Source organism: Rhinichthys klamathensis, unplaced genomic scaffold (assembly GCF_029890125.1).
Source record: "Rhinichthys klamathensis goyatoka isolate OS25496 unplaced genomic scaffold, OSU_Roscu_1.1 h1tg000231l_1, whole genome shotgun sequence".
NCBI lineage: Eukaryota > Metazoa > Chordata > Actinopteri > Cypriniformes > Leuciscidae > Rhinichthys > Rhinichthys klamathensis.
The window spans coordinates 330,681-343,262 of record NW_026606755.1 but is presented as its reverse complement, the minus strand read 5'-3'; the positions used below and the strand labels follow the sequence as shown (position 1 = coordinate 343,262).

The following is a 12,582-nucleotide window of genomic DNA, read 5'->3' as shown; positions in this document are numbered from 1 at the left end:
ATCTGAGATCTTAATCTTCTACGCTGAATGGATTCATGCTTGTCTTCCTCCGGACCACTGTTTCATTGCTTTTCAAAGAAGATTCTATCTAAAGTCACACATGTAATGTGGCCTAACTATATGTTAATTTCCATGTGTCTGCTTTAACAAACGGTCAGTTTGGTCAATTTAGTTAGTTTCTAAACTGTTGTTGGCAGAATGGAATCGTGATATTCCCATGATGCTGTGTGGCTTTAGGAGAGAGGGTCGCAACAATAGTGGTGAGTCATGTTGATCATTTTTACAAATCCTTTCTTTTTCATTTAATTTGTCGTATATATTAAATAAATTGTTTAATGTTTTTGAAGGAAGTCTCTTATGCTTACCAAGGCTGCATTTATTTGATCAAACATATAATAAAAACAGTAGTATTATGAAATATTATTACAATATAAAATGTTTACAATATTAGAAATCTATTTGAATGTTTTAAGAATGTAATTTAGTCTTGTGATTCTTCAGCATCATTACTCCAGTCTTCAGTGTCACATCCTTCTGAAATCATTCTAATAGCTGTGCTAATTATTCGTATTAATTTCACTGTTTCAATATGTTTAATATGTTAATGGAAACCATGATACATTTTTTTCAGCATTTTTCTGACGAATAGAAAGTTCAAAAGAACAGCATTTGTTTGAAATAGAAGTGTTTTGTAACATTATGAATGTCTTTACTGCAACCTTTGATCAATTTAATGCACCCTTGCGAAATAAAAGTATTAATTTATTTTAAATTCTAAAATTACATCATACTGACCCCAAACTTTTACAAAATAAAAATTTATTTATTTAGTTAGTGAATTATTTTTTACACCCAGCTTCTTACGGTATCTAGATTACCCTTTCAAAAATGTACATGGTATCAATTGGTATTTTATGGTACCATGGACCTGAATGATTACCACATTCATATACAATGGTATTTACATTATGCTCCAAGTTTCTTCAAAGAGTAGCATGGTACTAGTACATGTCCAAAACAACAGTATCCTTGGTACTTTTATGTTTGTGTAAGCTTCTTTTTGAAATGATTTCATCTTGTACAGTTTATGAAATGTTTATGGTTCTTCACATACAGCAAAAAACAAATTCTATTCATCATTCACTTTACTTTAAATCAAACCATTTAGATTGTAATTTTTGCCAGAGGATCTGTTGTTCTGCAGGTTGTCGACCCGGGCCCTATAGGGTCCATTATGGTCCTCTATACGGTTCTTTTTGTATTGGGCCAGGGTAGAGGAGGCCCACACATTTATTAGTTTTATCCTGGGCCGTGTGGTTTTCAGCTTCAGCCCTGCTGCTGGAAAAGCCTGTTCAGAGCTGAGCGAGGGGTGACAACTGGGGCCGCTGTGGCCTCTATAAATAAAAGCCCAACTCTGAAAATAAGCCCTGAGCTTCCATTTGCATTGTTAGAACATCATCCGTTTAACCTACATCAGGATTGGTGTCAACACAACCAGGGCCGTCGGAGTGGCTTGCTCCAAATTAGTTTCAGAGTTTTAATAGACTTGGAAAATTGAGTTATCCTGACCCATAATGACAGTTTTACTCTGCTGTGACTTTCAGAGCTGATGCTGTGTGTCTCAGTTATATAACATTTGCTGATTTTGAATACTCATAGATGTGCGATTGACTGTTAAAGCAGTGGTGTGATGTTTTGAGCCTATGACCTCTTAAACAAACAGTCTGTGTGATGTTGGTTTCTTTAGCCTTTTGGCCTAAAGGGCAGCTTTACTGACCAAATGGAGATTTATGGGTTGTTAACGCTCAGGTTGGACTAGCATGTAGGGATTGACAGACCTTTATTTATTGAGTAGCACACAAATTGTCTGAAATAGTACTTCGACCAGTCACCTAACGTTTGATGGATTGGGAAGCTTCATGGTTTAAAAACAAATGTAAATGAATCCCTGCTATTACATTACATTCAAAATTTTTGGGTCAGTATATATTTTTTTAAAGAAAGTAATACTTCTTCAACAAGGACGCATAAAATTGATCAAAAGTGACAGTAAAGGCATTTATAATGTTACAAAAAAAATATTTCAAATAAATGTTTTTCTTTTAACTTTCTATTCATCAAAAAAGTCTGAAAAAAATGTATCGCGGTTTCTACACAAATATGAAGCAGCACAACTGTACATTGATAATATTCAGAAATGTTTCATGAGCAGCAAATCAGCATACTAATGCCGAGTTCAGACTGCACGATTTTAGCCCCGATTTTGGCTCGCCGACAGGTTTTGAGAAATCGCCGACAAATGCCCGAAATCACAGGCAAATCGGTGCTCGTTCACGCGAGTGACAATCACGCAGTGTGAATGAGCAAAGACGCGATCTGAGAGAATCGCCGACGCACGTGAGATATTTGGCATGCTAAATATCTGGACCTGTCGGCGATTCACAATCCTGCTGTGTGAATGTGTTCTGACTGAAAACTACATCGGCGATGACCGACAGCCAATGAGAGAGCAAGATACAGGGAGGAGGAGGAGGAGGAGTTATAGACCAGAATATCAGTATTTTAATAGATAGGCCTATATTTACAATTATATCAAACAGAAACAAAGCACAAACATTTGCATGACCAGCAGCAACAGCAGGACATTTGCAAAATTATTTATTTACCCCCAACTCTCTTTGCAAAAAACATTCCTTGCTCCCCTCATCTTCCCAACCATTTCCTGCATAAACTGTTTATTATTATTTTTTAATTTTCGCCACAAATCAGTGCACAGACAATTTGTAGGCTATCATTTTTAATAACAAATTCAGTGTCGCGCGAGAACTCCGGTCTCACGCACGCGTGATCTTCCGTTATTTTCCTATCACTTTTCGCGTTTGTTTGGTTGTGAAACGTAGTTTGCGGACCAGGCAGAAGTTGTCGGCGATTCTTTCTTTTGTAAAGTCATGCAGTGTGAAACCTCCTGTCGCCGATCCATCGTGCAGTGTGAACACAGCAGCAACTGAATGTTACCCCAGATAGTCATGCAGTGTGAAAACAACAGTGACCCGATTATTTTGAAAATCGCGCAGTCTGAACTCGGCATAAAGCTGCAGTCCGTAGCTTTTTTGGGGGGTTAAAAATGATCCAAAATACATATTTGAGAAAATACATAACCAGCCAGTGTTCAACGCTATCTGCTTGCCTTAGCTCGATTCAAAGCGGTAAGCTTGTAATAATGTTTTTAATTCCAGTGGTACTGGTGGATTACATCTGTACACATAAAGAAGAGTCTCGGCTAGTAGGCTATATTGAGTCATTACGTCACATCTGTACACATAAAGAAGAGTCTCGGCTAGTAGGCTATATTGAGTCATTACGTCACATCTGTACACATAAAGAAGAGTCTCGGCTAGTAGACTATATTGAGTCATTACGTCACATATGTACACATAAAGAAGAGTCTCGGCTAGTAGACTATATTGAGTCATTACGTCACGTCTGTCCACATAAAGAAGAGTCTCGGCTAGTGGGCTATATTGAGTCATTACGTCACATCTGTCCACATAAAGAAGAGTCTCGGCTAGTAGGCTATATTGAGTCATTACGTCACATCTGTACACATAAAGAAGAGTCTCGGCTAGTAGGCTATATTGAGTCATTACGTCACATCTGTACACATAAAGAAGAGTCTCGGCTAGTAGACTATATTGAGTCATTACGTCACATCTGTACACATAAAGAAGAGTCTCGGCTAGTGGGCTATATTGAGTCATTACGTCACATCTGTCCACATAAAGAAGAGTCTCGGCTAGTAGGCTATATTGAGTCATTACGTCACATCTGTCCACATAAAGAAGAGTCTCGGCTAGTAGGCTATATTGAGTCATTACGTCACATCTGTACACATAAAGAAGAGTCTCGGCTAGTAGGCTATATTGAGTCATTACGTCACATCTGTACACATAAAGAAGAGTCTCGGCTAGTAGACTATATTGAGTCATTACGTCACATCTGTACACATAAAGAAGAGTCTCGGCTAGTAGACTATATTGAGTCATTACGTCACATCTGTACACATAAAGAAGAGTCTCGGCTAGTAGGCTATATTGAGTCATTACGTCACATCTGTACACATAAAGAAGAGTCTCGGCTAGTAGACTATATTGAGTCATTACGTCACATCTGTACACATAAAGAAGAGTCTCGGCTAGTAGACTATATTGAGTCATTACGTCACATCTGTACACATAAAGAAGAGTCTCGGCTAGTAGACTATATTGAGTCATTACGTCACATCTGTACACATAAAGAAGAGTCTCGGCTAGTAGACTATATTGAGTCATTACGTCACATATGTACACATAAAGAAGAGTCTCGGCTAGTAGACTATATTGAGTCATTACGTCACATATGTACACATAAAGAAGAGTCTCGGCTAGTAGACTATATTGAGTCATTACGTCACATATGTACACATAAAGAAGAGTCTCGGCTAGTAGACTATATTGAGTCATTACGTCACATCTGTACACATAAAGAAGAGTCTCGGCTAGTAGACTATATTGAGTCATTACGTCACATCTGTACACATAAAGAAGAGTCTCGGCTAGTGGGCTATATTGAGTCATTACGTCACATCTGTACACACAAAGAAGAGTCTCGGCTAGTGGGCTATATTGAGTCATTACGTCACATCTGTACACATAAAGAAGAGTCTCGGCTAGTGGGCTATATTGCGTGTGAGGATGTTGGAGGTGGAGATTTATAGCCTTTTCTCACAGCACTTGATATAATTAAACTTATCAATTTGGTGGCGGATCCAGAAAGGTTCAAACTACAATCACCAGTGACAACAGATTCACCCGTTGTAAAATGCAAAAGACTTCGTTCGGACTTCGGAGTGGCTACAGAAAAAAAGAGACTGCAACTGGGCATCAAAAACAAGGATACATATCGGAAGGACATTACATGTAGTCACGCAATGCTGACGTTGTTAACATTAACAATTTGAGAACAAAGTTTGCACGGTTTTGCGTGATATGATAAGCGATTTTTTTATTTAATCAGCGTGATTTACTGCAATCTCAGAACCAGAACAAAAGTGGATGTTTCTTACTAGTTCAGATTACATTTTCCGGTGACAATTCTTATGTTGGTCATACTTCCAAAAAAAAAAATCTGTGATTCTTAAAGACAGTATCACCGGCGCGGTGACTGACAGCCTCACACTCTCCTCAAACATTGTGTTCATCCGTGCTGTGCCGTGCCGAGGCACAACTCACGTAAAGTTGATAATTCTGCGAATAACTGCAATTGCAGATTTCGAACAGAGATGGCGACAAAGAGGAAAAACTGCGGACTGCAGCTTTAAGATGGATCGTGTGACACTGAAGACTGGAGTAATGATGCTGAAAATTCAGCTTTGCATAACATGAATTCTACTAACCCCAAACTTTTGAACAGTTGTGTATAGACCAACAGTTTCAACTTTCCAGGGTTAGCAAACAATGAACAGAACAATTCTGACGTATATTGTCAGACATGCGAGTCACTTAAAGTGAATCCGTTTTCACAACCCATGCTTCCATAATGGATCTTTCCAAGTGAAACAGGATATTCATTAACAAAAACACAGGATAGGACTTACCAGAAGAACACGTTTACATACGATTTTCGTGTTGTATATCCTGCTTCACTAAAATAATAAGTAAAATGGTTTGCAAATGCTGTTTCATGTTGTTCCATTCTAAATGTTTAAAAAAAACGGTCAGTCCATGTCTGATAATTGAGTAAAATGCATTTGTAATTTTTTTATCATATTTTGTGTTTCAGATGATGTCCCATACACAAAGGGAAGTAAAGATGCTGCGAGTGACAGCAGCGGCCTCACCAAGAGGTGCAGTCTCGCTGGTAAGTTGGCATGTGACCCGGCAGAACTAAAACCTGCAGATAACTGCTGTTAATGCTCCTCATGAAACCCCTGCACTGTATCAGACGTGTGTTCGGCTCTAGATTGAGACTCTTTAGGAAGGAGTTCTGCGAGCCTCAGCACACACACAGTGTCTCGTACCTTGAGGTGAAGAGACTGTTCGTCTGTGATAATGCTGATATTTTGAGTCTTCGGACCGCTTCTAAACCCCCCCAGTCGCTCTCTCTGTTCTTTTCTCTTTATCCCTTGGGCTTGTGAGGAATTAGTGTCAGTTATTTTGTCTTTACTGATTTACGACACTGACACTCACTGTCTGAGAGTCACTATAGAGATTTAACAGCAGTAATGAATTATCTAATAAATAGCATTATAGAAAATCTTTCCTCATTTTGTCATGCGGAGTAAAATAATCTCTTTTCCTTATTGGTGCCCTCATTACTGTTATGAGTGGAATTTATTCTATTTTCTTTATCTAAATATTTGTGGTATTTTACGAAAATGTGTAATATATTGTTTGTTAGTGACAAAAAACACAAAATAACTACATTCAACTGAAATTAATACATATGAATCAAAGAGATTCCGTTTTTATGTTATTAAAGTAAATATTGTTAAACCAATGCACAAAGCATAACTGTTTATAAAAGCTATCAAACAATTTGTCTTTATTCTGTCATAATTATTTGAGTAATTATAGATTCTTCATCCAAAATATCTTCCCCTTAATGGGGGTCCTCATAACTGTCGTTTATATTGTTCTTAAATCATATATAATATTTGTGTTAATTAAAGAAAGTATGTACTGTTGTGATAAATAGTGTTGTTTGTGACAAAGAAATACCAATACACTATTTTTTTTCCTCATTAAAAACATATACACTCATGTTCAAAAGTTTAGCCTCAGTAAGAAATTTAAAAAAGTAATAATTTTATTTTATTCAGCAAGGATGTTAAATTGATCAAAAGTGACAGTAAAAACAAAATTTCACAAAAGTATTAAGCAGCACAACTGTTTTCAACATTGATAATGATCAGAAATGTGTCTTGAGCAGCAAATCATCATATTAGAATGATTTCTGAAGGATTATGTGACACTAAAGAGTAAAGACTGGAGTAATGATGCTGAAAATTCAGCTTTAAATCACAGGAAAAAATTGGACATTACAATTTATTCAAATAGAAAACAGTGATTTTAAATTGCAGTAATATTCCACAATATTACTGTACACACACACACACACTTTTGGCTGATTCCAAGTGTCCAATGTGAAAATTGTCCTAATGTTTTTCCTCATAAAAAGTTAGTTTTTACACTGCTTGGACATGGTTTGAGAAAATCACCCTTGTTTTTTCGCATAATGTATACATGTATTGCACACAGCCTGCTACACACACTGCATTACTACCATCTGTCCTTCATGAAATGGTTAAATGAATCTGAGTTCCATGTCACAATGCATGGCTACACAAGCTCCCCGGGGGTTACTTACCTGCTGCGAATGTCCATGTGCTGGTGCATGTGTGTTTTACTGTGTGTGTTTGTGTACGCACAGATGAGCAGAGAGGTGTGACGACGGTGGAACTGATTAAAAAAGAGGGCAGCAGTCTCGGCCTCACGATCTCCGGAGGTTGTGACAAGGACGGCAAGCCAAGAGTGTCAAACCTGAGACCAGGAGGTCTCGCGGCCCGGTGAGAAACACATCAGTGACTCAACTGCCAGTAGAAAAAGCTAATTTCTTGAAGGTTGCCTTTTTACAGCTCTTTCACAGCTTTCAGTTGTGTGTTCAGTATGTGTGTTTTTCAGGGCCGTAGCCACCATAGGCATTGAGGGGAGAAATAATTGGAAATTTTGATATTGTAAATGCTGCTCTCCATTACACACATCTCTGTTTGTTGTTAGGATGACAAACAGTTTAAAAAGTTACATTTTTAGGTTGAATGCCTCAGCGGTCTAACAGCGCTTGTCAAGGTCAAAATAATGGCCAATCAGATCAAAGAAGGCGGGGCTTACTGTTCACTGAAGACGAGTGTGAATTCCAACGCTACGCTTTTAGTTTTTACAGTGAAAGAGTGTGTGGTAAGATTCAAGCAGCTAAACATTTAATATTTGACAACGATGGATATGGTCAACAACCCACAGTAATATAGTGAGGCAAACTACTCAACTTTTTGGGGGAATTTTGATATTTTGAATTGAAAAGATGCTATCATTTAATTAAATGATCCATGTCATTCATAACTGAATGTGATGAAACGAGAAACATTTTGTGTTTTTTACATATAAGACATACAAACAAGAGTGAATGTGTGCATATTTTTAAAGCCCCTTTCACACAGAGCGTTGATCCCAGAAAATTCCCATAATTGCTAAAGTGCCTTCTGTGTGAACGCAAACACGTCCCGGGATGGGGACCAAGTAACATTGTGCCCTGTGTGAAGAAAAGGCAGGACCAATGTCGTAAGGGGTGTGTCGTAGTGATGACGCATGTGTCACTGCAATGACGTAGTTATGGTGCGACTCTTTGACCGGGGGTTTTAAATGCAGATCAACGTTCATGTTGCACATTAACAAAGAAGGAAGTTTGTGTTCATCAAGGAACAAAGGAAGGACGAAAAAATGTCGTTAAACACGTAACATCCTGATGTCACGGTGTGTGAACGCACGCACAGATTCCAGAAAATCCCTGGCAGTGTGAATGAACCAAAATCAAGCGATCCTGAGTCAAATCCCGGGACAGATTATCTGTGTGTGAAAGGGAAACAATTATTTGCGAAGAGTTTAAATTGCTTACTTCACTATAGGCTACTATTACACCTAGAACTTCTTTTACCATTCTGATTTCTGATTTATTCCCTTAAATCCCTTTGAATCCTTTCTGTAATTTCTTTAAATAAAAAGACCACCCCCTCCCCCCTAAAAAACTGTGAAATAAAAATGTGAATAACAACTAATAGTATCTCAATGATGTGTAGTGTGTGCAATGCACCATGTTTACTCACACAGCTCTTTAACCTCAGGATCTGAGCTGCTGTGTGTGTGTGTGTGTGTGTGTGTGTGTGTGTCCGTCCTCAGGATGTGGGCTGCTCATTCACATCAGCCTCTAGTGTGACAGGCTGACGCAGTCCTAACGTGACCGCTCCCCCACCACACACACACACACACACACACACACACACACACACACACACACACACACACACACACACACAGGATTGATGTGCATATTCGTGTTGCAGACAGGTGATATAAACCCTGTGACTGTGTTTGAGTTTACAGCTAATGCTTTTATATGATCAGTTTATCAAGGTCTAGTGCAGATGTGCAAGCTTGTAATTAGTACAGTATGTGTGTTAATGCTGTTTAACTCCAGTGCATAATTATGCAGAATCACAAAATGACGTGTTTGGTTTTGCCTTTGGTTGTGTGCTCACGTGTAAATTAAGTAGTGTGTCGTCATTGTGTCGGTGCCGAGCGTGTGTCGTTGTCTCAGTTAATGCGATGCTTACAGGCAAAATCCCAGTGCTGGGTGACAGCGGCGGCTTAAATTAGCTTCTACAACAGTACATGAGAAGTCAGCTTTACTAACATCACACATATATACACTCACACAACACAGGTACCTGCTAAACAACGCAAACACACACCTTTCTGCAGCAGAAGCAGTATAGTGATGATTTACCATGCTGTGTAGTCAGTCCAGCCGTATTATATGGATTTAGATCTGTGAATGAGAGTTAAAGGTGATAAAGTGAATGTCATTGCCAATAGATTTTTATACACTATCGTTCAGTTTGGGTTTTTTGAAGAAGTCTCTTATGCTCATCTGCATTTATTTGATCAAAATACAGTAAAACATTAATATTGTGAAATAATATTACAATTTAGTTTTCTATTTGAATATATTTAAAAAATATATTTATTCCTGTGATACAAAGCTGAATTTTCTACATCATAATATTGCTAAATATTATTACAATTTTAAATGTTTTTATTTGAATATATTTTACAATGCAATTTATTCCTGTGATCAAAGCTGAATTGTTAGCATTATTACCTTCAGAAATCAACATGCGTTCTTCTTGCTGACTAAAAGTATTAATTTCTTTTTTTTTTATCACCCTAACCCCAAATTTTTTAACTGTAGTGCATGTTCTGCTTGCATGTTTCTGTATATGTCTTTAATATGGGAAACAGTATAAGGGGGAAATTGTGATGCCTAATATGACGGCTCAATATATAATGCTTAATATAACGGCTTTGGGAAAGCCTTTTAAAAGACCCACTTGTTTTTGAGGTTTTGTGTAGTTTTTTTTTTACTGTACTTTGAAATGAAGAGGCCTACTATTGTTGTCAGATCTTGTAGGCGATTTGAAATACTGTATATTTTTTAAACATAATCTTCACAAAAAACGGTCCTGTTGGGAGCTGTACTTGGATTTAAATAGCATTTTCCAAGATGGCCAATGAATTAAGGCAAATAAGTTAATTCATTGGCCATCTTGGAAAATGCTATTTAAATCCAAGGACTTACTAAATGTAGGTTTAATATTATAAAAGTGGCACGTATCATTGCATGAAACTTGGACCTGTCCAAAACACATAATTTACATTTATGCATCAGATGCTTTTATCTGAAGCGACGTAAGGTATATTGTATCCAGGTGACTCTTTTTTTTTTTTTAACCCATGATCTTGGCATTGCTAGTGACATGCTCTACTGTTTGAGCTATTATAAAAGAATCATGTAATATAAAGGAAATAATGCTTTAAAAAACTTACATTCATTAAATACTTTAAAAAAAAAAAAGACTAATAAGTTTACTCTGTAAATTTCTTGCTTAGACAGATAAATCAGAAACTTAAGAATCTACTATGCATGTTACCATAATTTATCACTGCATACTGTAGATACATTTTTTATTTTGTTCAATCTTCCATATGTGTTTGTGTGGCAGGAGTGACCAGCTCAATGTCGGCGACTACATAAAGTCAGTGAACGGGATAAACCTGTCCAAGCTCAGACATGATGAGATCATCAGCATGCTGAAGAACATTGGAGAGCGTGTGGTGCTGGAGGTGGAGTACGAGCTTCCTCCATTCGGTACGGACACACGCATCTCCAATATTCACATTTATTTGATCAACAATGCAGTAAAAAAAAAAAGAAAGAAATATGTTATATTGTGTAATATTATTGACATTTAAAATGTGCTATTTTCATATTTTAAAATAATTTATTCCTGTGAATTTTCAGCATCATTACTCCAGTCTTCAGTGTCACATGATCCTTCAGAAATCATTCTAATATGCTGATTTGCTGCTCAAAAAAACATTTCTGATTATTATCAATGCTGAAAGCAGTTGTGCTGCGTATATTTTTTGTCTTTACTGTCATTTATTATCAATTTAATGCATCCTTTCTGATTAAAAGTATTAATTTCTTTAAAAAAAAAAAATCTTACTGACCCCAAACTATTGCTAGTGTACCTTAAGTACTGATTGGTATAGTATTCTTTGAAGCAAACACCACAGAACATAAATATGTGAGTAGTACAGTATAAATATCAAAGTACCTGATACTGCTGTGCTGATCGCTAGTACCGCAACAGTACTTGATATGTAAATGGGCTTTTCAGCAGAGTCCTCAAGTTATATGTGATAATTGTCTTGTGGCATTAGTGTATATGGTCCTGTGAAAGTAAACATACGTACATTTCAGTGTGTAGAGCTGTATCTCATGCTCCTGTGACAGTAACTCAAGCTGTTCTCTGTGTGTTTAGCTCCCAGCAATCTCTGCGGCGTCATCTCTAAAACTATCGAAGTGTGCTTGGAAAAAGAAGGCAACAGCTTTGGCTTCGTTCTGAGAGGTACTGAATCCCCATCAGACAGCTTGAAGTGTCTTTACCCTAACATCTCATGTGTTTTTAATTTTAAAACTGATGTTTTGACCCTTAAATTGAGGAAAAATACATAAATGATGGCTTGAAATAATCCAGGTTCAATACAACAACAGCTTTCCCAAACTGGGGGTTCGTGAGGGAACTGCAGGGGGTTTGTGCTAATAATCCATGAAAACATAAAAAATCAATAAGGCTGTATTTATTTGATTACAATCAAAGTAAAAACAGTAATATTGTGTGTAACTTAAAACACCTGTTTTCTAATTTAATATGTTTTAAAATGTAATTTATTCCTGTGATCAAAGCTGAATTTTCAGCATCATTACTCCAGTCTTCAGTGTCACACGATCCTTCAGAAATCATTCTAATATGATGATTCGCTGCTCAAGAAACATTTCTGATTATCAATGTTGAAAACAGTTGCTTAATATTTTGTGGAAACTGTGATACATTATTTTCAAGGTTCTTTGATAAATAGAAAGATCAAAAGAACTGAATTTATTTGAAATTTAGAAATGTCTGAAATGTCTTTGCATAAATATTTCATGTGTTTTTAAATGTTATGACCCTTAAACTGAGGAAAAATACACCAATGAGGATTTAATACAACAGGACTGCAGTAAAAATCAAAATAAAACACTTACTAAAAAAATTTAATGGATAATGAACCCTTTTCACAGACTATGACGATGCATTTCCACAGTTATCAACATCGCAAATCTAGTAAAGTTTTTAATATTTTTATTGAATTTAAAAAAAAAAAACAT

General features: G+C 36.8%; 1 protein-coding gene across 4 annotated transcripts in view; it reads left to right on the top strand.

Annotated features, from left to right (window-relative positions):
- Positions 1–12,582, top strand: part of grip2a (glutamate receptor interacting protein 2a) — a 37,160-nt gene that overhangs the window by 3,920 nt on the left and 20,658 nt on the right. For 3 of the 4 annotated variants that reach the window (XM_056265228.1, XM_056265230.1, XM_056265231.1), the window contains exons 2-6: positions 198–260; positions 5,818–5,895; positions 7,468–7,603; positions 10,871–11,016; positions 11,696–11,782. In XM_056265228.1, coding sequence (XP_056121203.1) covers positions 198–260; positions 5,818–5,895; positions 7,468–7,603; positions 10,871–11,016; positions 11,696–11,782 — 510 coding nt within the window. The remainder of the gene's footprint in view (positions 1–197; positions 261–5,817; positions 5,896–7,467; positions 7,604–10,870; positions 11,017–11,695; positions 11,783–12,582) is intronic. The other variant, XM_056265229.1, reaches the window with a different exon arrangement.